The following is a 27,607-nucleotide window of genomic DNA, read 5'->3' as shown; positions in this document are numbered from 1 at the left end:
GGCATTGTGCTGTTTGCTTAGAGAAGGATAAGTAGATGCTTGGATTGTGGATGATGCTACCAGCAGGACTCTTTGGCCCTGATTCATTAGAACTAGGGGCTGAGTGCATCCGAACTGTAAAAGTCCGGATCCATGTGTTTTCAAAGATTTCCGATTGCCGGATCTGGAATTCCGGGTGCACGATCCGGATCCGGCACTGGGGAAAATAATTGAAAAAAAAAAGAAAAACAAAACAGCGTTTCATACTTACCGAGACTCGGTGTCATGGCGGCACACTGCTTCCGGGTCGCGCATTCACTTCCTGTACTGTGCATCGTATACACACAGCTTTCCGTGTTTTCCCCGCCCACTGGCTGTCCTCTCGTCTGTGATTGGTTGTGGGCAAGCACCTCCGGCCTGTGACAGTATCTGCCTGCCGTGCAGTCATCGCAGATCAGTCATTGTGGGCACAGCCAGCGGTCGTGCTCCTATGGCCGCTGGCTGTATGTAGCAATACCGAAGCGGCATGGGACCTCGTGTGGATTACGCTGGAGCTGCAGGGTGTTGGGGATTAATAAAGTGGTGAAGGAGGCTGTGGTTTGTACCTTATTCCAAATAAAGGATTTTTCTGTGTTTTACTGTCATGTAAAGGTTAGTGTGATGCAGGTATCTCAGACTCCTGTGCCATCACTAACCTAGGGTTTAGTGCGCCTCTATTAACCCCTTATTACCCCCAATAATTACCCCGCACAGATCTGACTGGAGCATGCATGTGTTTCTAGGTACATGCACGCTCATGTTCAGAGAGTGCAGGCTGTGGCGGCTGATGTCATGTCAGACTTGTATGAGTCTGACAGCGCATCACTGGCACAGCCGCACACTTCTCACAGGAACATGCATGTGTTTCTGTGTACATGCATGTTCACCAACTGACCCGCAGACACTTGCAATGCTTTCCACGCCCACCACGCCGTTTTGCCGCATGTGATTGGTTGCAGTCAGCCTACCCCCTATCCCTTCCACAAACTGTTTTTAATCTGTGGATTCTGGTTACCATAGACTTATATGGGCACCGGAATCCGGAGCAGATCCAGATTTTTTTTTTTCAATCCGGCAGGGATCCGCCGTACCCGGGTTTTTGGCGGATTTGATCAACTCTAATTAGGACTCCTATTTTGTACGCCAACCGTAATGAAGGGAGCACTGGAGGAAGATTCTCCCAATTTATTAAGAACCATGAGCCTTTTAATGAATTATGCACGTCTTAAAATGCCGTGCGTGTTTGTCAGATATGGCACTCCATGTAGGCTGGCATTCATTTCTAGCATAATTTAAGCCCTCTTATTTTAATTCTTCAGCTGGGTTTCACTACCCTCCATGCCACCCCAGGTCTACCTGGATGACCTCAAAACAACAAAAGTAGCCAAATTTGTGTTGTATGTGGAGTTGAGCAATACATGTGAGATTTCAAGGAGTTTAACACCATAATTCTAAAAACCTATTGATAAATCGAAGCCTATATATTTTGGGTCACTCTGTTTGACAGGGTGTAAAAGTGAAGAGAATCCTGTTATGCTGATGCCTATCTTTTTATAACATGACTATCTTTACTGAATGAAGAGATAATCTTGTCTGATGTTTTCCAAAAGGAGCATTGTCTGACATAGTATTTATGTTCCACCTATAAATATAAACTATTTCTGTGTCAGAAACTCCCTAAGGCTCTGTGCGCACTAGAAAATGAAGTTTTCTCAAGAAATTTCTTGAGTCTGAAAGATTAGCGCACTTTCGTTAAAAAATAAAATGCACCAAAAATGCGTGCGTTTTTTTACCGCGATTTGCTGCGTTTTTCTACAGGTAGGTCCTTGCGGGTTCTTTTTACCATTATCTATGGCAAAAAACGCAGGTACCTGCAGAAAAGAAGTGACATCCACATTCTTTTTTTCAAGAAATTCTGCAGAAAGAATGTTCTTGAGAAAAAAAACGTAATGTGCGCACAGCTATTTTTTTTTCCATAGGTTTTGCTAGGGAAGGACTGCAGAAAGGTTACAACCATTTTCTCAAGAAATTTCTGCAGCAAAAACGCACAAAAACCGCGGGTAAAAATTTAGTGTGCGCACAGGGCCTAAAGGGGGCTTTACACGCTGCGACATCGCTAATGCGGAGTCGTTGGGGTCACGGAATTTGTGATGGACATCCGGCCGCATTAGCGATGTTGCTGTGTGTGACACTGATGATCGATTTTGCATCGTTGTAAAAACGTGCAAAATCGCTCATCGGTGACATGGGGGTCCATTCTTGATTATCGTTACTGCAGCAGTAACGATGTAGTTAGTCGCTCCTGCGGCAGCACACATCGCTATCGAACGAGGAAGCTCTCCTTACCTGCCTCCCGGCCGCTATGCGGAAGGAAGGAGGTGGGCGGGATGTTACGTCCCGCTCAGCTCCGCCCCTCCGCTGCTATTAGGCGGCCGCTCAGTGACGTCGCTGTGACGCCGCACGGACCGCGCCCTTAGAAAGGAGGCGGTTCGCCGGTCACAGTGACGTCGCCGGGCAGGTAAGTATGTGTGACGGGTCTGGGCGATGTTGTGCGGCACGGGCAGCGATTTGCCCGTGTCGCGCAACAGATGGGGGCGGGTACCCACACTAGCGATATCGGGACCGATATCGCAGCGTGTAAAGTAGCCTTAAGGCTATGTGCCCACGTTGCATTCTGTCCCTGCAGAAATTTCTGCAGTGATTTGAACAGCACACGTGCGCTTCAAATCTCTGCAGAAACAGTCCGTAATGAAAAGCTGATTTCATGTGCTCTGGATGCAGCCCCTTCCATAGACAGAGCGGGACCTGCATCCAAAACGCATGAAAGAAGTGACATGTTGCTTTTTAGAACGCGGCACTTCGGCAGTAGCCACGTGGGCATGGATTAGGCACAGTGTTCATAGATTGTGTTGGGGACGCAGGACGCATGCAGTTACGCTGCGGTTTCCTAAAGGGAAAGCACAAATGACTGGTGAAACAAAGTACAGGTGCTCATGCATCATGGTGGGGGTTAGTCATTTAAATACACCTTTACTGCTGCTTGTTTTCACTCTATCTCCACCCTCTTCTGGCTCTATGAAGCCAGAGCTGACAGTCATAGAAGAGAGGGGGGAAAAACAAGAAGGTGGGAAGGTGGATTTAAATGATTGACCCCGCCATGATGTCCAAGCGTCTGTACTAGGTTTGATTAGTCATGCTGTGCTGACAGTCCTTTTCAAAAAGTTTGCCGGGGATCTTGGAACTGCCAGAGCAATTCAATTAGGCAATATTCAGACTTGGTGCCGACCGTGTCCACAATAGTTCTGCATTGCAGATTTACAGTAGTTAGGAAAAATTCACAGCTACTTGGCAACAGGTCAGCAACATAGACTTGCTGTGGGTTGGAAACGTTGTTCCTTAGGCTGCTTTCACACTACGTCTTTTTAACATGCGTCCTGAACTGTTTTTTGCTGCAAAAGCGTATCCTGCTTTTACAGCATAAAATGCATGCAAACGCATGTTACTTTGCAGGATCCTGTCACTGGATGTTTAGGGGCGGGCATTGGAGTCATGTGATCGGGAGTGATGGGAACTAAACGTGCCAGACTGGGAGCCGGCATCTGACAGCTGCGAGGCTCGTAACCAAGGTAAACATCGGGTATACTTGCTGGGATACCCGATATTTACTTTGGTTACGAGGGTCTGCAGCTGCTAGGAGCCGGGCTCCCTGCACACGTTACTAACGTAAACATCGGGTAACTAAGATAAGTGGTTACCCGATATTTACCTTGGTTACGAGTGTCCGCAGCTCTCAGGTGGGGGAGAGAGAGGGGGAGAGAGGAGAGGTAGGAGAGAGAGAGACTGATCACGGAGGCTGGCTTCTGGGCATGCTCAGTAGAGCAAGCAGGATCCTGCCTATCAGCATGCCAGCGTTCACATGCGTTTGCATGCAGTATAGTCAGGATCCAGCAATTTGCAGAAGTTGGACGCAGCTCAAAAACGCTACAAGTAGCGTTTTTGAAAGATGTTAAAAAACTGCAAGTCGCTACATCCTCACTATAACGCACGCAAACGCAAGTGAACGCATGTTAACGCGAGTCCATTGCAAATGCATTGAAATGAAAACGCATTTGCACTGGATCCGTTTCTGCGTTAAAAAAACGTTCAGGACGCATGTTAAAAAGACGTAGTGTGAAAGCAACACTTGTCTGCTGTGGGATTTTTTTTGTGCAATATCTTGACATGTTCAATTAAATTACAGTAAAATTCTATGGTAATCAATCAATTTTCCCTGCCAAGGGCAATGCAGAGCAAGTCCACCATGTCTGAACACAGCAGTTTTTAGTCCATATTGTTTTTGAATGTTTTTTTTTTCTTTTCTTTAACATAAAAATAAAATACTATTTGAGTGGTAAACTTTTTTTTTTGGATCTGAATTTTTTTTATTGTATTTTAAACTGACATATATTAAAAGATCACATAGTTCAGTGCAGTGGTCTCAAACAACTCCACAGTGTAAGTGAATAAACATTGCTTTGCCCATGATGTCCTGTGACCTGTTGGTACCAAGTGTAGATGGGAGAATTAAAGGGAATCTGCTGCATGCTGCAAGGATTATCACGAAAAATTTGGGGATGCCTGTCTTGTGACAGTCCGATCTGTTTATTTGCTATGTTTGTAGCAGGACCCTTATCATTGCTCGGACTACAAGTCATGCGCATGGCAGCCCGGCATGCCCCCTCCTCTGACACCTTGCTGTCAATGTACAATCTCTATTGAGAAGGAATCAGAGATAAAGCGTGAAATAAATAATCTTTATTGTGACAATTTATTAAAATACAAGATGAGGTACAATAACAAGGGGGAGTGCACAAGGTGGCGTACCAGAGCAGCAGAGAGGAGAGTGTCAGAATAATCCATAATAATGGCAACAATAGAGAAAACCCCAATCACAGGTTAAATATTATGTGACTAGTGTATAGAAATCCCTGTGATAGGAGGATAATCTAAAGTGGAAATAGTATAAACAAACCTAGTAACACTTACCGCTGGAATGGCGCCAGGTCCCAACCAACGCACGTTTCGGCGATAGCCTTCGTCAGGGTAACCTAGTCACATAGTGGACTGACACATTATAATATTTAACCTGTGATTGGGCTTTTCTCTATTGTTGCCAATATTATGGATCTCTTTGCCTACATCATACTGTTCTCAAGTGATGTAGCAAAAACCTGCTGACATTACCTTTAAAAGTAATACCTCATCTAAGAGCAGCATAATGTAGGAAAAGAGATCCTGGTTCCAACTATGTATCACTTAGGTTACTGGCTGCAGCCGTTCTGACAGAGTTGTAAGAATTTAGCATGTAGCAGAGCCCCTGCCCACAATACTGCTCCCTGTGTACATTGTCTATTGACAGTGAGCTGCTTATCACAGGAGGGCATGGCTAGATGACTTTGCATGAGGCAGCTAGTCCAAGTAAACATAATATCCTGGTGATAAAGCCTTCAGTGTAAGTAAACAACTGCACACAGACTAATAAATGACACATTGGTAAAATCTGTGTCTCAGCCCCTATCTCCAGCTGAAGACCTGCTGACAGATTCCTTTTAAGAACCCCTCTCATATTGGAGAGAGGGGAGGTAGGTAGAGGGCAGAGTAATAGCCCATGTGGTACTACACATCTGTTTATAAATGCTTTTTTATTTTTCGCATTGGCAAGTTCATAATTTGCTAAAACTGTAAAAATGGCCATAGATACTGGATAATCATACTATGTATACCATATATCACTGTACATAGATACAAATCTACTCATTGTACCCCATAAGGCTTTTTCTACTACTATTGCGCCTTCCTTGCAGTTGGCTATAGCAGGCCAGTGCTTTCCATTACCAAACTACATAATAAATTATACATATTGTAGCATGATCAGGTAATGGGATTGCAGCAACAAGCGCTGTGCACAGCAGGATCTTGTGTTAGAACTGGCCTCCGCTAGCTCCCATTAGAAAATTGCCAGAGCAGAATCCCAGACAAAAGACCTTTGGTCGACCTGCCTGGAACTAGACAGCAGCTTCCCCATCTGTGAGCCGATACCTGGGCTGTGCTCACTGCAGCAAGGTTTCTATCCTCGTTCATCTGTTATATTCTGAGTGACCATTTTTGTCGTCCACATGTCATGTGTAAAAATTGATACCATGCATGCTGTCGGCAAAACAGGCCAGAGTTCTATATGCAGACCATTGGATCAGCGATCATACATTTATCGCCTCTCCTGTTGATGTGTAATAAATGTATTTAGGCTGCTTTCACACTTGCGTTTTTTTCCATCAGTTGCAATCTGACGCCTTGAGGAATTATGGTAAGGCTACTTTCACACATCAGTTTTTTTCCATCAGGTACAATCCGGAAAAAAACGGGTTAAACGGATCCGGTACCGCATCCGTTTTATCCACATAGATTTGCATTGTTACCGGATTGTACCTGATGGCATTGCGTTGCATCCGTTTTTTTCCGGATGCGGCAAAATTTATCAAAGCGGCGGCCGGAGGCAACGTGTCTTGCAACGTTTTTTTGTCCGGCAAAAAAACCGCATCGCGCCGGATCCAGCGCGATACGGCGTGTTTTACAATGAAAGCCTATGGACGCCGGATCCGGCACAATGCGGTAAAAAATGGATGCGGCTACCGGATCCGTTTTTGTAAACTGCGCATGCACCAAATTAATTAAAAAAAACTGATCCTTCAAAAAAAAAGGACAAACCGGATGCAAAAACGGATGCAAACCGTATCCACCGGATCCGGTTTTGTACGCATCCGGCATAACGGATCCGTTAAAAACCGGATCCGGTGGATACGGTTTTACCTTTTTTTTTTTTTTTTTGCCGGATCCTTTGGATCAGGAAAAAAAAGGATTGTGCCTGAATGCAGAAAACTGATGTGTGAAAGTAGCCTAACCGGCAAAATATTTAGCAGGAATCAGTTTATTCCTCATAGACTTCTATTAAGGGCGGATTGCAACTGAAGGTCTCATGTTGCATCCGCCCCACGGCGCATCAGTCGTTTAGCGACTGACCGTCGGGTCGGAGGAACGCAGAATGTAACGTTTTTTCCTGCTGTGAATAAACACACTCCGCAGGATTCCATCGGAATCCGTCAAAAGGCGTAATGAATGTCTATGGTGCTGGATTCCGTCGTCATGCGTCACGCGACAGATTCCAGTGCAGGATACCGTCACGTTCTACTGAGCATGCTCAGCATGTCCAGCAGAACGTTCTAAATCTTGTAAAAGCACTCCTGGTCTCTCTCTCTCACTCGCACTCTCTCTCACTCACTGTCACTCTCACTGTCACTCTCACTGTCTCTCTCACGCTCACCCTCTCACACGCTCTCGCTCTCTCTTGCGCGCTCTCTCTTGCGCGCTCTCTCTTGCGCGCGCTCATCACAAACCATTTTTTCACAGTAATCTGTTGCCTTTATCACACTATTTACAACGCATCAGTCACATCGTCACACAACGCATTGTGACTGATGCTAAACAACGCACGTGTGAAACCGTTTTAACTTTTCTTCTGTCCACTGGGAAATAAAATGGCTGGTCCATCAAAGTATTTTACTGCAGAATGAAAGTGAATCTAATGTCTTATTCACAACAGGTTATGACAGGTCTGGGAGGGGTCTGTGAACTGTTCAGATAAACATGGGGGTGGGTGAGAAAAGGCTAATACTTTGCCGACAGATATTACGCGATTTCATGTGATAGCCTGTCAAACATGTTGAGCCGGAGCTCACATGGCATCTTATGTACATTGTAATAGTAAGTGAGTGACAGAGACATGAAGATTTCTTTGAACTGAGGTTAATGACTGGGAAATCTCTACATGACTTGTGTCCTCTGTATGAAGAAGTGTATATGATGTCCCTTTTTCGTGAGTGTTGTCTGTAGGCCCTTATTGTCTTTGTATATACGGTAGGACATTATGCCTTGTCTAGAAGGAAAAGCAAGTTCCTGTGGAATATTGTTCTCAAGGGAGAAAAGAATACGCTTGGACTGGAGTTCACCAGCCACTGGGATTCAATCGGTGAATCTATTTAATGTGTTGGAAATTTGCTTTTGGTGAATCCATGCACCCAATATGAAGAATTCTATTTGGACCCCTACTTATTATACCTAGAGGAGCTTTTATGACCTCCCATTCTAAATTTGTAGGCACTGAAACATTCATGACTGGGCCAATTTCCGTTTTTGCATTCTCATCCGCTTTCCCCTTCCCCTTATTTTTCTGTCATGTTAGATTTCAGGGTTTGTTTTTTTTGCGGGACAAGTTGTACTTTTGGATGACACCATTCACTTTACCAGACAATGTACTTGAAAACGGAGCAAAAATTTGAAATTATGAGAAAATGTGACACACACACACACACACACACACACACACACACACACACACTTCTGACATGTTTTGTATTTTTTTTTTAATTGTTTTACATCTTGTGGTAACAATGACCATGCAATATGATTTTCTTCATTAGTACGGTTACAGCAATACCAAACATATCCAGTTTTTTTTTTTTTGTTATTTTAGTGCTTGAAAAAATAATAAATTTGAGTTGTCACCATTTTCCAAGACCTGTACTGTTCGGTAGACGGGGCTGTGTGATGGCTTTTTTTTTTTTTTTGCAGGGTGAGAAAGCGTTTGATTACAGTAATACTATTTTGGGATACATATGACTTTTTGATCGCTTATTACAGCATTTTTTGTGACTTTTGTCGTAACAAAAAAAAAACTTTAATTTTGTTCTTGAATTCTGTTTGTTTACAGTGTTTTCCGATCGGGTAATTATTTATATTTTCATAGATTGGACTTTTCTGAACACAGCAATACCCACAGATGTGTATTTTTTTTTAACATTTTTAATGGAGGCAAAAGGGAGTAATTTTAATATTTTTGTTTTACTTTTTAATGTTTTTAATAGGCCCCTTAGAGAAGTTGAAGCTGCAATTGTCTGATCACTTGTGCTATATAAAGCAATGCCCCAACATTGCTGCATATACTGAAAATCAGTCTCCTTTGAAGCCCGGTCACAGGCAAGGTATCAAAAGAGAGCTGTAATGACAGGCACCGAGGTCTTGATCAGGTCCCTTGCTGTCATAGCAACCCATTGGTGACCTGCGCTTACATCACCGGCACGCAGATGGACGTTTAGGCTATGTGTCCACGGTAGAATGTACCTGCGGATTTTTCTGCCTGAAAATCCGCGACTTTCGCGGCAAATCCGCACCCGCGGATTTGCCGCGGATTTACCGCGGATTTGCCGCGGATTTTGATGCGGATTTTTTTTTTTTTTTTTTTCCCCCATTCAAAACCAAAAATCCGCACCAAATCTGCACCAAACAATTGACATGCTGCAGATTTTTCCGGATCAAAATCCGCGGCAAATCCGCAGCGGAAAAATCCGCAGCATGGACACAGCATTTCCAAAATGCCATTGAAATGGCTTGGAAGTGCCGCTGCTGCAGATTTTCGGGAAATCCGCGGCAAATCCGCGGCAAAATCCGCGCAAAATCCGCAGCGTGGGCACATAGCCTTAGAATGGTTTGCCCCCATGCTGGTGTGTGCTAAGTGCTGCTGTCAGTTTGATAGCGGGATTTCACAAGTTAATCGCAGGTGGAGCTCCCCTCCACATGCGATTGTTAGAGGCAGGTACTGGCTGTAATACACAGCCATTACCGGCTAAGTATGGGGTGAGCTTACCCCGTGAGCCCACTCCATACACCCACTTATGACTTGCGCAATCCACATACGGACCCTTAGTATCCACCTATTGGAGGTAGCAAACTTAAGTCAATATCAGCCAATACAATAACAATACTTTTGGACAAGAAGGCCTGGCTCTCAGTTTCTGTACTCTGTATCACAGATTAGGCCAATATCACTCCTGACATCGACCTATTCTGTAAAAGTGGTGGCTGCTGATGTAGCGCCCCACAGGGCAGGTGGTTAACCAACTCGTTGCCGGGCCGTGTCAGGTCAGGCGTTGTCGCGGGTTGGCCTTGCCCGGTTCCGTTGCCCCGAGGTGAGGCGTACAGTATATGGTGGGGGTAGCGGGGGTATGTGGGATAGTTTGTCATGTCGCCACTTGTGGTATGCAGCCATGGAGTAGCCGCCGCTGCCTTGATCCTCGCCAGGGCAGGTGTTATGGCAGCCGGGATGGTGTCGCTCCCCACAGGTGGAGCGGGCCCCGGGTGGCTGATAAGGATTATAATGACCGTTGGCGCCTAAGCGCTGGGCGGCGGCGATAAGAACGAGCCAACATAGTCTCTTCGGGTTCAGGGTGTAGTTTATTCACAACTTCAGCTGCCACCCCGGTCACACTGATCACTGCAGTGTTTGGCTCAGGTCAATCCCAGATCTGGTAAGGGGCCACCACCGGTGTTTTGAGACAGGAGTGAGTCCTATTTCTAGGCTGTCCCCCCTCAGCAGTTAGATACCCTGGCTGAACTCTCGCTCCAAGCCCAACGCCTAGTAAAGTCCAAGTTTTCCAGAGATGTCTTGCCAGCACTATGGTCCCGACTGTGTGTGTGTGTGTGTGTGTGTGTGTGTGTGTGTGTGTGTGTGTGTGTGTGTGTGTTGCGCCCGTTTCTATCCCAACTGGAACCCGCCCCTCTCAGGTGGCTGGCTTCAGTGACCGGGAAGTCCCATGATCATATGGCCACCCCCCTGCCTACCCTGAGCCATCCCACCCTGTGTGAAGGCTCCTAAGCTGTTTGTAGTGTGTAAATGTGGGACACCGGTGATTAACCCCCTCCTTACCTGAGATAGATACTGCACCTTAATTGAGGTGCAGTACCCTGTGGCAACCAGAGCCTCAGGGGCGCCGCACTCACAGACTATAATGAAAGGGGGACCTGCTCCCGTAATGTGGCCGCAGTGTGGACACTGTCGAGCAGAATTGGGAAGCTGCTCATAATGCAAATTGAGAGGGAGTAACTGTGCATTCAGCCCTTGGCCACACCAAGTATGCACCAAAACCCCTCTTATTTACATATGGAATAAAATTAGTTTTCAAATTACCGTAACTAGAACAATGAAATGTGTTATTAAAAGTATGGTTTTAATTTGTTTTTCTGGTGACCTAATCCATTTTTTTTTTTTATTTTTTTTTTATTTTATTTAGAACAGTGAGAAACTAGCTCAATAAAATCTTTTAATTACCATCTTGTAATTGGTCGGTGTGTATGTGTTAGTCCTGGCTGCATAGCAGATCTGCCTGAATCTTCTATGACCCAGCAATTCTTAAGGCTGCTTTACATGCTACGATATCGATAAAGCGATGTCGTTGGGGTACGGAATTTGTGACGCACATCCGGCCGCGTTAGCGATGTCGTTGTGTGTGACACCTATGAGCGATTTTGAATCGTAAAAATGTGCAAAATCGCTTATCAGTAACATGCCCCCCATTCCCAATTATCGTTGCTGCTGCAGGTACGATGTTGTCCATCGTTCCTGCGGCAGCACACATCGCTATGTGTGACACCGCAGGAACGAGGAACCTCACCTTACCTGTGGCCGCCGGCAATGCGGAGGAAGGAGGTGGGCGGGATGTTCGTCCCGCTCATCTCCACTCCTCTGCTTCTATTGGGTGGCCGCTTAGTGAAGTTGCTGTGACGCCGAACGAGCCACCCTCTTAGAAAGGAGGTGGTTTGCCGGTCACAGCGACGTCGCTAGGCAGGTAAGTAGTGTGACGGGTCCGCGCGATTTTGTGCGCCACGGGCAGCGATTTGCCTGTGATGCACAAATGATGGAGCGAGTACGCAGCGTGTAAAGCGGCCTTTACTCTCTTCCTACAGCCAGTGATCACGGATCATCGGGTCTGGAGGAGGAGGCACTGTTGGTGCTTCCCACCCTATATTTGTGGCGCCCCTGACCAGGTCAGGCGTCACTGAGTACTGCACCCATGCTGGGATAGTACTTCCAGGTAATTCCGAAGGCCAGAATAGGGTGTGTACGCACAGACACATAGCAACCAGGTCTCCCACACCTTAGAGGGGACCCTTAGGCAGACCCAAGAGGGGGCGTTTCTCCACATCTCATCAAGGGGTGTAGTGGAGGGGCTGTAAGCTAAGGTGGCAGTGGCTGTCAGGAAAGTAGGAGGAGTTAGCTAGTCTGAAGTGAAGAAGCGCAGAAAGTGGTAGGAGAGTGATGTGCGCGGACACGCTAATCAGACCCTGCACGTGTAGTAGCAGTTAGTGGGGGAGAATGGTTACCAGCAAGTCGGTCAGAAAGACGCTGAGGAACTCAGCTGGTCGAGTACGAAGACTCCTGGTGGCTAGGCACGCACGGAGAACAGGTCCCTAGAGTAGATGTCCAGTCCGCAGCTACTGGTAAGTATAAGGCTATGCCGATGGGAGCTTGCATCTGCGGATATATCCGCGGGGACGTGTGCAGGTTTCCTGCAGCTATACATTGCTGCGGGATTCCAGCGAAATAGCTGCGGGAAACCTACGGACATTCATGCGACTTACCTGCAGAAGTCCCGGCCTCTATCTCCACAGTAGAGGAGCGGGATTTCCGCAGGAATAATTGACATGCAGTTATGTGCAGCTGCGGGATATCCGCAGCATTTTCCGCAGCCGCACATACCGCAGCATGGACACAGCACTCTCCATATCCCATAGGATAACATGGGGCATGTCTGTACTTGCTAATACCTGCGGATTTATCTAGAAAATCCAGATAAATCCGCAGGTTTTCCGTGGCAAATTCTGCGGGTACATAGTCCCGTGGGCACATAGCTTAAGACTAACTGCAGGGAACTTGGAACAGAAGCACCACTCTAGCACTAAAATAAAAAACCCCATAATGAATTGCATAGTTAATTTTTGCCAATTACAAAAAAAAATAGATTATATTCTGTTTTCTACAGTTTCAGATTATTTTTTATTGCTGTCTGAATTCAAATGTAAGATTATGCCAAAGTTCTTGCTAAACTGAATGACGGTCATCAATTTTAGGCATAGTTTCAATTTTAACATGTTTTCACAATTGAAAAAAAAAAGGAATCATATCATCTCCTTATACACATATATTTTCTAACGGTGCAAAAGTAAACCCTTGACTCATTATAAAATTTCCCCTATCAGTTTACAATTTATAGCACAATTGAATTATTTTATTTATTGAAAACGTTACACTTTGATGCAAAATTAAGACATTCACTGGAATAAATGGAGAAACTATTTCTATAATCCAGGTTTAAAGGGAACCTGTCAGGTGTAATATGCACCCAGCACCATGAGCAGTTCTGGGTGCATATTGCTAATCCCTGCCTAACTGTCCCTGTATACACTAGCATAGATAAAGAGATCTTTAGAAAAAGTATTTCTAAAGATCTTTTATCTTATGCTAATGAGCCCATGGACTAGTTCCGAGGGCATTATATCCCTCGACTAGTCCGCCCTCTTAGCATGTTAGTATGCCCACAGGGGTGTACTAACATGCTATTTAATTCAGCATCATCAGCGGTGATGTGCATACCTGTGTTTGCTGTGACTGCTCTTCTAAATGCTGGGCTCATGCGCAGTAGACCTCTCTGAAGCTGGGATGCGTAGACCTGGCTTCATACTGCGCATGACTGGAACTGCCCGGCATTCAGAAGAGCGGTCTCTGCGCTCATTAGCCTTAGAGAAAAGATCTTTAGAAAGACTTTTTGTAAAGATCTCTTTATCTATGCTAGTGTATACAGGGACGGTTAGGTAGGGATTAGCAATATGTACCCAGAACTGCTTGTGGTTTGGGGGGCATATTACACCTGACAGGTTCACTTTAAGTCATACATAGTGAAGAGCAAACCCGAGGTTCGGTGTTTGTACCAAACACAAGCTTTCCAAAAAACAAACCAGGGTTCACAGTTCAGGCACTTTACTTACGTATGCAAAGCACTTGCACAAGTGTTGCTGTGTTCAGGTACGCTCAGTGCGGACCACTTACAGTGTTTCAAGAACTCGCGCTGGGAGGGGTAACAAGATGATGTGATGTAGAGTGCACCAAAAAAAAAAAAGGAAAAACCCTGACCAACCTTCCCCCCTAAATGATCTGTTTATGGCTGGCTGCATGTGGGCAGAGATCCAAAGTGCCCAATCAGTCACTTCCATTGGGGTTCAGATCAAGTCCAGGTCCCAAACCGAACTTCCGTGGGTCCGCTCATCTTTAGTCATTTCAGTTGGGCTACGTTCACATAATTTTTTTTCCTAAAATCTGCAGCAGAAGTCCTAGGATAATTGTGCAAGGAAGGGTTAGATACAACTGCTCATGTTCCCCCACAAAAAAAATGAAAAAAATATGGCAATAAGAGCACGTATCTTTCTTGATTGGTAAGGCTGGGGCCACACGGGGTTATGTGCGATCCTCGCATGACACTTGGCTCACGCTGGCAGCACAGCGGGAGCCAAGTATCATGCGAGGGTTATTGCAACTGTGGTCCGATCGTGCGATCGGACCACAGCTGCGGGGGGGCGAGCCAGCACTGAGGAGGGGAGGGAGGGATTTATCTCCCTCTCTCCTCAGTAGCCGGCAATTGCCATTCTCGCACTGCTCTCGTGGAACACCGGTGTACTGCGAGTGCAGTGCGATGTTTCTCTCGCCCCATACACTTGCATGGGTGCGAGTGGAACAGGATCGCATTGCACCCGCAGCATGCTGCGACTGTTTTCTCGGTCCGATTAGGGCTGAGAAAATAATGGCTCATGGGAGCGGGCACATAGAGTAATATTGGTCCAAGTGGAATGCGTTTTTTTTTTTTTTTTTTTTATCGCATTCCACTCGCACCGTTTTTTTCGCCGTGTGTCCTAGGCCTAAGTGGTTTGATAACATGAAGAAAGGTCTTTTGTACTCCCTCAGGTCACTGAGGACTGTACAGGGAAAGATGACGGTAATAGGCTTCAATCTTCCTTCCTGCTGTCACTTGCATTTTTCTCCCTTCCAGCTGTCCCTTACAGACGCACTGAAGACCTCCCTCGTATATTTGTGTTTTCAATGCTAAGATACAAGGTCTAAGCTCTAGCCACAGCAGCATTTAAAGACACAATACATATAAAATATAACTTTGGAAACCATACCTGCACTTTCTTAAAACCTTTGACATAGCTTTATAGTGCTGTACAAAACTGTGGGGGAAAAAAGGCTGCAAAGTAACACTGCTTTAAAAATGAACTGTTAACAGCCTATTTTTTTTTTTTTTTTTTATTAACCAAATGCAAAATGAATGAACAAAACATAAATCCATCAAATCAATATTTGGTGTAACCACTAGTGATGGGCAAGCACTAAAATGCTCGTTACTCTATTCACGCTGGTCATATGTTCTGACGAGCTCGATGTGAGTAACGAGCATTATGAAAGTCAGTGATTGGTCTGTTTGGGTCTTCGCCGACATACAGCCACCAATAAACAGAGCAATTTCAGCGTGAGGTAGGGCTTTTTTTTTTTTTTGGGGGGGGTGGGATTACACTATGTCAAAGAACGTTGTTTTATCCCCCAGGAGAGACACTCAAAGACTGCGAATGGCTCTCACTGGCGTGCCTGCTCCCATCATGCGGTGCAGCAAGCTTGTGCCTTGTGCTCATTGTTTCACGGACGACACATCCGAGCACACTAATACTCGATTGAGTGCCGAGCAGGCTCACCCATCACTGGTGACTTCAAATAGCAACAAAGCACCAATTCTACAAGGTACACTTGCTCACTGTTCTTGAAAAATGTCGGCAGAGAGGTTTTTTACTTTCACCCTTGACTGTACCACCCCCAAGAACAGGAAACTTACAAGATATAAAGGTGGAGCTTCAGTGGTTTTTTTCATTGGAAAGGGAACCTACACCTTGGGTAGCTCCAGGGAGAATTTTATTTTTGTTAGTAGCAGCAGTTGCTGCTTCTGTTTTTCTTATCTACTCTACTTGATGCTGGTATGGACAAGCATTTCTAGGCAATCGGTGGCTTCTTGCTGTTCTGGAGAAATGGCAAACAGGTTGCCTCAACACTTACTGGTTGAAAGTCCTCACTGCCGGTGTTGCACAGAGGTTTCCTGGTATAGGTGATTTGGTGAAGCCTTTCCAGGAGCTCCATTTAAGTGCACTGGCACTCCAGAAGAACATTATCATGCAGTCTCGTCTGGATGATGGCATCAGCCAGCACTTCATGGAGATTTCTCCATGGGACCCAAACCTAGTCTTTAGTCCGCTTACTTAGCCTTTATGAGCCCTTAGGGTACCGTCACACTTTAGCGACGCAGCAGCGATCCGACCAGCGATCTGACCTGGTCAGGATCGCTGCTGCATCGCTACATGGTCGCTGGTGAGCTGTCAAACAGGCAGATCTCACCAGTGAACAGCCAGCAGCGATGTGCAAGCGACGCTGCGCTTGCACGGAGCCGGCGTTTGGAAGCTGCGGACACTGGTAACTAAGGTAAACATCGGGTATGGTTACCCAATGTTTACCTTAGTTACCAGCGCACACCGCTTAACTTAGCGTGTGCAGGGAGCAGGAGCCGGCACTGGCAGCGTGAGAGCTGCGGAGGCTGGTAACAAAGGTAAATATCGGGTAACCACCTTGGTTACCCGATGTTTACCTTGGTTACAGCTTACCGCAGGCTGTCAGACGCCGGCTCCTGCTCCCTGCACATTCAGGATTGTTGCTCTCTCGCTGTCACACACAGCGATGTGTGCTTATCAGCGGGAGAGCAACAATAAAAAAACGAACCAGAGCTGTGTGTAACGAGCAGCGATCTCACAGCAGGGGCCAGATCGCTGCTCAGTGTCACACACAGCGAGATTGCTAATGAGGTCACAAAAAACGTGACTCAGCAGCGATCTCAGTAGCGATCTCGCTGTGTGTGAAGTACCCCTTAGAGTTGGCATCAGTTAAGATACTGCTTTGATAGTGGTGTTAGCTTCTGCCCGTAAGGTTGGTGATTTTTAGGCTTTGTCTGCATGTCCCCTTTTTACCAAGGTTTTATATGATCAAGTACATTTTAAAACCATATCTAGCCTACCTTCCAAAGGTGCCCTTTACTCTCCCCTAGAAAGAAAATTTCTAAAGCAATGTCTTTCACGTTATATTTCATTTCCTACGGCTTTTAGGAAATGCTTGTTGCTGTTTGTCTTCTTTCAGGATCCTATGAGAAGTTGCAAGGTGTCTAAAGTCTCATTAGACAGGTGGCTCAGGCTAGATATCTCTCCATGGCAGTGTTCACAAACTCCATCCCACAAGAGCCATCAACGGTGCATGTTTTCAGGATCCCCTAATATTGCATATGTTATAGAATTTTCACCTTGGCAATGTAAAGGAGATCCTGAAAATAAGTAGTTGGTGGTTCTTGGGGTTTGGAATTTGGGAACACTGCTCCTAGCGTATTCGTCCAGTGGACAGAGTCCTCCAGTAGGCTTAGAGGCCTATTGTCTCATCTTGGCCTGAGAACTAATGTTTCTGGAACATATTTGTGAAGCCGGTATCTGGTCTTCACCATGTACCTTTTTATGAGTACTATAAGTTGGACTTGGGTTCTTTTTCTTCGGATCTTTCTTTTTGTGAGAAGAGTCTTGCAAGGGTGGTTCCTTTCTTTCAGGTGCTATCATGGGTAAAAGGTAAAGATATTTACGTACTGACAGTTGGACTTTTCAGTACAACCACTCTCACATTCACTTTCCCTTTGTGTAGTTGGAATTTGCACTTATTTTTTTTCCACAACCAAAGAGGAGTCAAAAAAGAAAGTACCGTACTAAAGCTCACTTTACACGCTTCAATATATCTCACAATCAGTCGTTGGGGTCAAGTTGTAAGTGCCGCACATCCGGCATCGTTTGTGAGGTATCTGCGTGTGACAGCTACGTGCGATCAGGATTGAACGCAAAACCGTTGATCGCAAACACATCGTATCTTTGTCTAGAATTGAGCGTTTTGTTGCACGAACCTAGTGAATTGTAACGTGTGACATCCCTCATACGATTTTGGTGTCTGAGGCTATGTGCGCAGGTGTGCGCTCTGCACCGCAGCTTAAAAAAGGTCCGCTTCAGAGCGCAGCTGAAAAGCTGTGTTCTGAAGCGCCTCACAATGTCTGTCATTCAGTAATCTCTGTCAGTCGGTCACTATCTCTGTCCCTCACTCTCTGTCCATGTCAGTCTATCCCCCTCTCTCATATACTCACCGATCCCCGGCGCTGCACGGTGTTCACACTGCTCCGGCGGCTTTTACTGTTTTGAAAAAGCCGGCCGCCCATTAAACAATCTCGTATTCCCTGCTTTCCCCGCCCACCGGCGCCTATGATTGGTTACAGTGAGACACGCCCCCACGCTGAGTGACAGGTGTCACACTGCACCCAATCACAGCAGCCGGTGGGCGTGTCTATACTGCGCAGTGAAATAAACAAATAATTAAAAAAAAACGGCGTGCGGTCCCCCCCCCAATTTTTAAACCAGCCAGATAAAGCCATACGGCTGAAGGCTGGTATTGTCAGGATGGGGAGCTCCACGTTATGGGGAGCCCCCCAGCCTAACAATATCAGCCAGCAGCCGCCCAGAATTGCCGCATACATTAGATGCGACAGTTCTGGGACTGTACCCGGCTCTTCCCGATTTGCCCTGGTGCGTTGGCAAATCAGGGTAATAAGGAGTTATTGGCAGCCCATAGCTGCCAATAAGTCCTAGATTAATCATGTCAGGCGTCTGAGACACCCTCCATGATTAATCTGTAAATTACAGTAAACACACACCCGAAAAAAATCCTTTATTAGAAATAAAAAACACAAACATATACCCTGGTTCACCACTTTAATCAGCCCCAAAAAGCCCTCCATGTCCGGCGGAATCCAGGATGCTCCAGCGTCGCTTCCAGCTCTGCTGTATGGAGGTGACCGGAGCTGCAGCAGACACAGCCGCTCCGGTCACCTCCACGCAGCTAATGAAGACAGCCGCACGATCAGCTGCTGTCACTGAGGTTACCCGCTGTCACTGGATCCAGCGGTGGCCGCGGGTAACCATAGTGACAGCTCAGCTGATCGCGCTACTCACCTCAGTTGCTGCGTGGAGGTGAGAGGAGCGGCGGTGAGTAGCGCGATCAGCTGAGCTGTCACTGAGGTTACCCGCGGCCACCGCTGGATCCAGTGACAGCGGGTAACCTCAGTGACAGCTCAGCCTATCGCGCGGCTGTCTTCAGTTGCTGTGTGGAGGTGACCAGAGCGGCGGTGTATTCTGCAGCTCCGGTCACCTCCATGCAGCAGCGCTGGAAGCGACGCTGGAGCATCCTGGATTACGCCGGACATGGAGGGCTTTTTTGGGCTGATTAAAGTGGTTAACCAGGCTATATGTTTGTGTTTTTTATTTCTAATAAAGGATTTTTTTCGTGTGTGTGTGTTTATTTACTGTAATTTACAGATTAATCATGGAAGGTGTCTCATAGACGCCTGACATGATTAATCTAGGACTTATTGGCAGCTATGGGCTGCCAATAACTCCTTATTACCCCGATTTGCCAACGCACCAGGGCAAATCGGGAAGAGCTGGGTACAGTCCCAGAACTGTCGCATCTAATGTATGCGGCAATTCTGGGCGGCTGCTGGCTGATATTGTTAGGCTGGGGGGCTCCCCATAACGTGGAGCTCCCCATCCTGAGAATACCAGCCTTCAGCCGTATGGCTTTATCTGGCTGGTTTTAAAATTGGGGGGGACCGCACGCCGTTTTTTTTAATTATTTAATTATTTATTTCACTACACAGTATAGACACGCCCACCGGCTGCTGTGATTGGGTGCAGTGTGACACCTGTCACTCAGCATGGGGGCGTGTCTCACTGTAACCAATCATAGGCGCCGGTGGGCGGGGAAAGCAGGGAATACGAGATTGTTTAATGGGCGGCCGGCTTTTTCAAAACAGTAAAAGCCGCCGGAGCAGTGTGAACGCCGTGCAGCGCCGCGCCGGGGATCGGTGAGTATGAGAGAGGGCTGCTAACTTCAGTCACTCAGGAGTTTAGCGGTCACCGGTGAGCCCTTCACAGGTGACCGCTAATCAGGACGTGACACAGACAGAGCCGCAGCATGACAATGAAGTCGGGTGAAGTTCACCCGAGTTCATTCTGACAGTGCGGCTCTGTCTGTGTCTGCTGTCAGCGGCCATTCAGCTCTGCTACATGGCTGTCTGTGTCTGCTGTTAGCGGCCATGTAGCTGAGCTGAATGGCAGATGACAGAGTAAAAACGCATCCCTACACATTACACACGCTTGGCAAGTCAATAAATAAAATAAAAAAAAGGGTGTCCAATGCATACGTCACAGATCACATGATCTAAAGGATCGCACACAAAATTGTTCAATTTAACATAGAATACTAACGCTCGTGTGACAGCAAATGAACGACCTACATGCAATCTCATAAGATCCCGTATGCAACCTGGGCGTGTCACATCGCAAATGCGATTGTACAACTAATTGCAACGTGTAAAGCAGGCTTAAGGGTACCTTCACACTTAGCGATGCAGCAGCGATCCGACCAGCGATCTGACCTGGTCAGGATCGCTGCTGCATCGCTACATGGTCGCTGGTGAGCTGTCAAACAGGCAGATCTCACCAGCGACCAGTGAACAGCCCCCAGCCAGCAGCGACGTGCAAGCGACGCTGCGCTTGCACGGAGCTGCCGTCTGGAAGCTGCGGAGACTGGTAACTAAGGTAAACATCGGGTATGGTTACCCGATGTTTACATTAGTTACCAGCGCACAGCTGTGTGTGCAGGGAGCAGGGAGCCGCGCACACTGAGCGCTGGCTCCTTGCTCTCCTACCATAGCTACAGTACACATCGGGTTAATTAACCCGATGTGTAATGCAGCTACATGTTCAGAGAGCAGGGAGCCGCGCACACTGCTTAGCGCTGGCTCCTTGCTCTCCTAGCTGCTGTACACATCGGGTTAATTAACCCGATGTGTACAGCAGCTACATGTGCAGAGAGCCGGAGCCGGCAGCACAGGCAGCGTGAGAGCTGCAGAGGCTCGTAACTAAGGTAAATATCGGGTAACCACCTTGGTTACCCGATGTTTATCTTGGATACAGCTTACCTCAGCTGTCAGATGCCGGCTCCTGCTCGCTTCATTTGTCGCTCTCTCGCTGTCACACACAGCGATCTGTGTGTCACAGCGGGGAGAGCGGCTTTGAAGAAAACGAACCAGGGCTGTGTGTAACGAGCAGCGATCTCACAGCAGGGGCCAGATCGCTGCTCATTGTCACACACAGCGAGATCGCTAATGAGGTCACTGCTGCGTCACAAAAAGCGTGACTCAGCAGCGATCTCGGCAGCGAGCTCGCTGTGTGTGAAGCACCCCTAAGTCTTGGTGATTACCAGTGGCAGAGGTTTAGTCAATGGTGCCTACGGTAATCTTTGCAGATTTTCCCCTCATTCTCTGCAAACTATTGAAGCTTTGAAGATGCTTCACTCTTTTAGGTTTCCTGTTCTTGGGGGTAGATCCACTCTTAGGTGCTCTCATCGGTCCTAGAAAATCCAATTACAGGTTAGTATAGTAATGATCATCTTTTCCAGATATCTTGGATAACTAACCACAGATTTTTTTTTTCTGGATGTAGGCTTGTGCAAATCCTTCTGTCTCAATGTAATTCTAGACTTGATCAGGGCTCTATGGGGGCATATACTAATTTCCAGGACTTTTTCTATATGTAAAGCACTGTGGAATTAACAGAGCTATATAAATAAATTATTATTTATTCTAAAGATAGTTCTTCAACATATTGACTGTATTTTTGGGGTCTTGGACCTGTTAGAGAATGTTTGGAGCTGGTCCGACCTTCCCAGATGGATAAGTATCTTCTTGTATTTCTCAGTATTAAGGACACCAAGAGATTGGCAGTTTTGAGGACCCCAGTCTCTTTGGTCAGCCAAGGAAATGATGTCTGACATGGCAGACATATCATTGTTACTTACCTTATGTTCGAAATTGATAGATGTCCAGCTGTACCATCAGCTGAGAACTGGCAGCAACCAGTGACACCCAGCTACAACCATCTACTATTTGGAAAGGTCTGGAAAGAAGTGGCCTTCATGGAAGAACTGTGGCCAAAAAGCCATACCTTCCACATGAAAACCATGCCAAGGATCATAATATGAAAGAATAGGAACTGAGGTGCAGAAAAATGGCAGCAGGTGCTCTTTAAACTTTAAATATTTGGCTACAATAGAAGGTTTGATTGTGATGTGGATGAAGAGCAGTATAATAATGAGTGAAGTATGGTGGTGGTCCTGGCAAGTTTTCGGCTACATTTCAGTAAACAGTTGGTGATTTTTTTCAGGATTATTGGTGTCCTCAATGCTCAAATACAGACATGCTTATCTATCATGTACCATAATATCAGGGAAGCATCTGATTGGCTCCAAATGTATTCTGCAGCAGGACAATGACCCCAAATATAGTCCGTTTTAATGACACGATCTTCAGTGTTAAGAAGAACAATAAGATCTGGAAGTGATTGGTGTGGTCTCCCCAGATGCCTGATTGCAACATCTGATCTGTATGGGGTTACATGAAGACACAGAAGGATTTGCATAAGCTAACATCCAGACAAGATCTGTGGGTAGTTCTCAAAGATGTTTGGAGCAACCTTCTTGTCACTTCCTTCATAAACTGTGTGCAAGTATACCTAGAAGGATTGATGCTGTTTGGAAGGCAATTGTTGGTCGTATCAAATGTAGTTTAGCTTTTTTGTTTTGTTCAATTTTGCAGGTTGTTAATGGATAAAAATATACTATTCACACTTCTATAAATTCTTACGTTACAGCGTTTTTTCCTCTCTTGTCTAAACTTACTCCACAGTATTGTATGTTAGGGGACTTGCTTTATGGGGTATTGGTAGTGAGGTCCCCTGATCGCCAGCACAGGGGTAGAAGCACTCAGCTGTGATTTGCTCTGCTGCACCCGGATATACAGTGTAGAAGACCATCTCCTATTGTACCATTCATTCTAGGATTACAGTTTGTTTAGCCATAGCTAGAGTGTAACCAAAAGCAGTATACAGCTGTGGTGCTTTTTCCCCAAACCTCCAGCCTTCCCTTCCCCCAGATATTTTGGTGTAGTCCTCTCCTCTCTACTGCTTTCCTGTTTTCCCCTGGCTTCAGGAAATAACAGCCAACTGTTCTCAGACCTCAACCCAGGTTCCCCAGCACTGCTCATAATGGCTGACAACCTGCCGCATGGTGTAGACATTGCTGCACTCTGCTGTGTATCTGCCTGCAAGAAGTGAGGAGGTCTGATGGCTGCCTGGACTACCCTCATATATGTATGCAATGATCTGTGTAATCTGAAGTACAATGGGAACATGGGGCAGCGCTGATGTAGAGGAAGAGTGAAGTAATAGTCCATGGAGCCACTCAGATCACTGCAATATAAGAGGAGAAAGCCTTTTGATGCTGCTATTTCTTTGCACCAGTTTGATCTTTCTCCCTCAATAGTAGGTTTTAGCTGTTTAATGCTTAGTGACAGCCCTGGCAGCTCATACAGTGCCAGCTAAGTGCCTGCCTACTGCCCCACCACATACCACATGTACAGGACTAAGTGATCGCACCACTGATCAGCGCTGCCACCTGGTGGCTGCATTGTGTCTCCTCCTTGGGAAAATGTTTATGGTGGCAGCCATTTTTTTTATAAACCTGACTTCCGTCAGTACAGATATAGTGGATGGGAAAGTAAACAGCACCTTGGGGCGACTTAGAGATTTTTAGCATGTGATATATCTTTATTAAATATAGGAGGCCAGCAGGTCAGGCAATAGTTGTGTGTAGCGATAATAATGCCATAAACATCCCTAAATCTGAGGACAATTGGACCTCACATTGCTCCATGCTGTAATCCTGCCTCTCTCGTCCTGGTGTGTATGATTGCGGTGTTTTCTAATCTGTGATTTTTGTGTGTTTATATGGAATGTTTGTCTTTCTCTCTGGTTTCCATCTAAATATTGTGACCTTTTTGCAGGATCGCACCAGGACATTTGACATGCATTCACTGGAAAGCTCGCTGATCGACATAATGAGGGCGGAAAATGATTCACTGAAAGGTAAATATGCATTTGTCACCTGTTCACTTTGGGTTGTGCAGTGTATCTGTGGGGAGACATGGCTGACACATGGCACATTTATGGCTCTGGTTCCGTGTACTCACATGTTTATACCCATTTGTAACATACATGGTGTGATCTGGGGGAGAATGGCCGGGGCACGGTCCCTCGTCATTGTCTGGACGTGTGTGCACTCGGTGCTCCTGAGCCTCTCTTACCCCTGCTGCACATACACTATCTGTATTTTTGGATGGGTTGGATGTGGGGTGTTGCTCGAATATTCTTTCTGCCTCACAGAAGGAAGATTATGTAAATTAATTTCAGAAGTTAAATGTGGGCGGAAATTGTTGTGACGGCGAGAATTTGGATGTTTAACCCCCAGCGGATCCCCCCCCCCCCCATGTTGTTCTATTCCAGAACTGCTCATCATGGAAGAGTGGAGCTTTCTTTGCTGTGATTTCCAATACATAGAGGGCATTCTCCCACTCTGCACTTGCCCGGTAGCATTACATGGCACTTCTAGAGTGACAGCTCCTTTTTGCTGACCCAATGGGACGTGTCCAAGCACAATTCCTGCAGTGGAAATGCTACAGTAAAATCCTCTGCAGCTTCTATTGTGGACATGGCGGGGTTAAGCGGCACCTTTCACCCTTCCAGTCAAATCTGTGATGACAGGCTGTGAATTTGAAATGCACAGCTCTGGTCCATTTTCACTGCAGATATTCTCTGATCGTGTACATTAGAGATCTCATGCACTGCACCTCTACTGTAACAGGCAGCATGTTTTCTGTCGGGTGCCCATACACTTGACTATCACTACAACAAGGGGTTACGCCTATTCTCTCCACCCGACATGCTAAAGATCGAGATGTGTCTGCAGCAAATCGCTTCTCCCAATTGAAAACACATGCATACTGGTACGGAGAGTGCATGTGTATGGGGGAGTCCGGAGGAATAGCTGTCAATCAAATGATTGTGCAAAAGTGTCTTGTGGGCACCAATACATACGTGACTATATCACTGCTTCGGGCAATCTCTGAGCTGTACTGGGCCTGAGAAGTCTTTAAGGCCCTTCTGTACCCCTTTTATCAAGGCATTAGGCAGGAGAAATTGTGATTTGTCTAAAGGGTTATTCCTAAGATAGTAAAGCTCTGAAAGGTTGGATCCCAATTATCAGTGATCATTTCAGCACTTTATTATGTAGAATTAGCCTTTCAGTTCCCTACTTATGTCATGCAGCGTCTTACAAAGGATCAATTCCAGCAGTCTGTATTCTGCAGTTTCCTGCTATTCTTACCAGGTGATGCACTATTCATGCGCTCTCCCATGTGCTTGTATTACTACAATGGTAAGTGACAGTGATGTTCCGAGTAGCCTGAGATGGAAGCATGTATTCTGCCATCTCTCTGCAAATGTAGCTTCCTCATGTGGATACATGATACTGTTCTTACTAAAAGCAAGGTCTTCTCCAAGCCTGGGACATGTGGAGTGTCCTGGACACTATGCAGCGTCACTCGCAGGGAGGGCCGACATGGCAGCCCTGTGGAGCTACGCCCTCAACACTACCGAGGCATGATTGGCCCACAGATGGGTATAGTAAAGTAAGTAGGCATGGTTTAGCCTGAATGACTCCATACATCCCACGAGTCCTTTTGGTCTCCACTGGGATGTTGTGTCCCCACATGCCTTTCTATTTCTGGAATCATTAGGTGTGACGTGGTTTCTGTACCCTTGTGGTGTATGGCTATACAGTGGCATCTGATTGCAGGATTTGTCTCAGAATACATACTTCAGTGGAATGAGATGTAAACACATCCTTATTTCTCGTTTCCCCTGCTCTTATTCCTCATCTCAGTCCATCGTTAGTTTTCCATCCTACTAATTCTGTGTTCTGCCATTGAATTCCTTCCTGCTGCTAAAGGAAAATGATTGGAAACAAGCCTGCAGGTGGGGTCGCTGCTGCCATGTATGCTGGGAGAGAAACCATTCCTCCTCTTTATTCACTGCATCTGTCTACTAGAACACATACACATAGCTTTCTTCACAATACCTTAGGTTTAGCGTGTACCCTCCAGCTTCAGCACCCCTTTTCTGTAACAGCAGCAGCACATTTTATTCCCAGCTGCCTTTCTATGTGACAGTCCTTGTACATCAGGCCAGGGGTCTTGCATCTCATCCCTGGCCAGCGAGTAGGAATCAGATTAGTGACGTGAAATTACTTTGTAGGTACAGAGGTGGTGCCTGACCGCAGAGGAGCTGCATACTGCATAAATGCTGCATTGTAACAGCCGTGCACGCTGGGACATACAGGGCTGAGCCAGTGCTGGCAAATCTCAATGCGATCCACATGGCTAATAAAACCTGAATACTTATCTGGTACAGAACCTGATAAGAAGGGGGAGCCTCATGCCGGTCATTGACAATGAGCATTTGTGAAGTTCTGCAGCAGCTAGTGCGTATAATGCAAAGGTCTAAAGGGGGCTTTACACGCTACGATATCGTTAATGTTTTATCGTCGGGGTCACGTTGTTAGTGACACACATCCGGCGTCATTAACGATATCGCAGTGTGTGACACTGACCAGCGACCTTAAGCGACCTCAAAAATGGTGAAAATCGTTCACCATGGAGAGGTCGTCCCAAACTCAAAAATCGGTAAGGGTTGTTTATCCAGGTGGTTCATCGCTCCTGCGGCAGCACACATCGCTATGTGTGACACCGCAGGAGCGAGGAACGTCTCCTTACCTGCCGCCGGCCCCAATGCGGAAGGAAGGAGGTGGGCGGGATGCCACGTCCTGCTCATCTCCGCCCCTCTGCTTTGATTGGGCGGCCGCTTAGTGACATTGCGGTGATGTCGCTGTGATGCTGAACGTCCCTTGAAGGAGGGATTGTTCGGCAGTCACAGTGACGTCGCCGACCAGGTAAGTGCGTGTGACGCTGCCGTAGCGATAATGTTCGCTACGGCAGCAATCACAAACAATCGCATGCACGACGGGGGCGGTTACTTATACGCTCGATATCGCTAGAAATTGCTAGCGATATCGCTACCCCGTGTAAAGCCCCCTTAAGTCTCTGCATTATGGACATTATTATTAAGGCTTTAGCTCAGTAGTCATCTTGTATTTCACCCAAGATCAGATGATCGCATTTTTCATATCGTCTGTGTCGCTGTCTGTTACTGCTGAAAAGAGGCTGCACTGTGGAGTTCATCATTAACTTGAATGGATACAAAGTGACAGATCCTGACATCTACCTATGTCAGGGTGACCTGCCCCCTTACTTTATCAGAATTTTTTTCCCTTATTTTGGGATGATATGATGGAGCTTTGAAGCCTATTACTAAATTTTCTTGGTAATTGTCACAATATACATTGCATTATTGATGGAGCTTGAGGAGAGCATTCCTGGTTTATGTCCGGAATTTGCATTGATTTGGGACGCTCTGCAGATAGTGTCAGCCTATTATTAGACTGAAAGAACTCCAAGCCCTGAGCCCAATATTAGGCAGCCCCTGCCCC

At 46.3% G+C, this 27,607-nt stretch overlaps 1 protein-coding gene across 2 annotated transcripts in view; it reads left to right on the top strand.

Moving 5' to 3' along the window:
• Window positions 1-27,607, top strand: part of CPEB4 (cytoplasmic polyadenylation element binding protein 4) — a 114,785-nt gene that overhangs the window by 23,680 nt on the left and 63,498 nt on the right. For both annotated transcript variants that reach the window (XM_075344614.1, XM_075344613.1), the window contains exon 2: window positions 24,009-24,090. In XM_075344614.1, coding sequence (XP_075200729.1) covers window positions 24,009-24,090 — 82 coding nt within the window. The remainder of the gene's footprint in view (window positions 1-24,008; window positions 24,091-27,607) is intronic.

Source organism: Anomaloglossus baeobatrachus, chromosome 4, assembly GCF_048569485.1.
Source record: "Anomaloglossus baeobatrachus isolate aAnoBae1 chromosome 4, aAnoBae1.hap1, whole genome shotgun sequence".
Classification (NCBI taxonomy): Eukaryota; Metazoa; Chordata; class Amphibia; order Anura; family Aromobatidae; genus Anomaloglossus; species Anomaloglossus baeobatrachus.
Note: the sequence above shows the minus strand (reverse complement) of the source record. Positions and strands in the feature narration are given on the sequence as shown.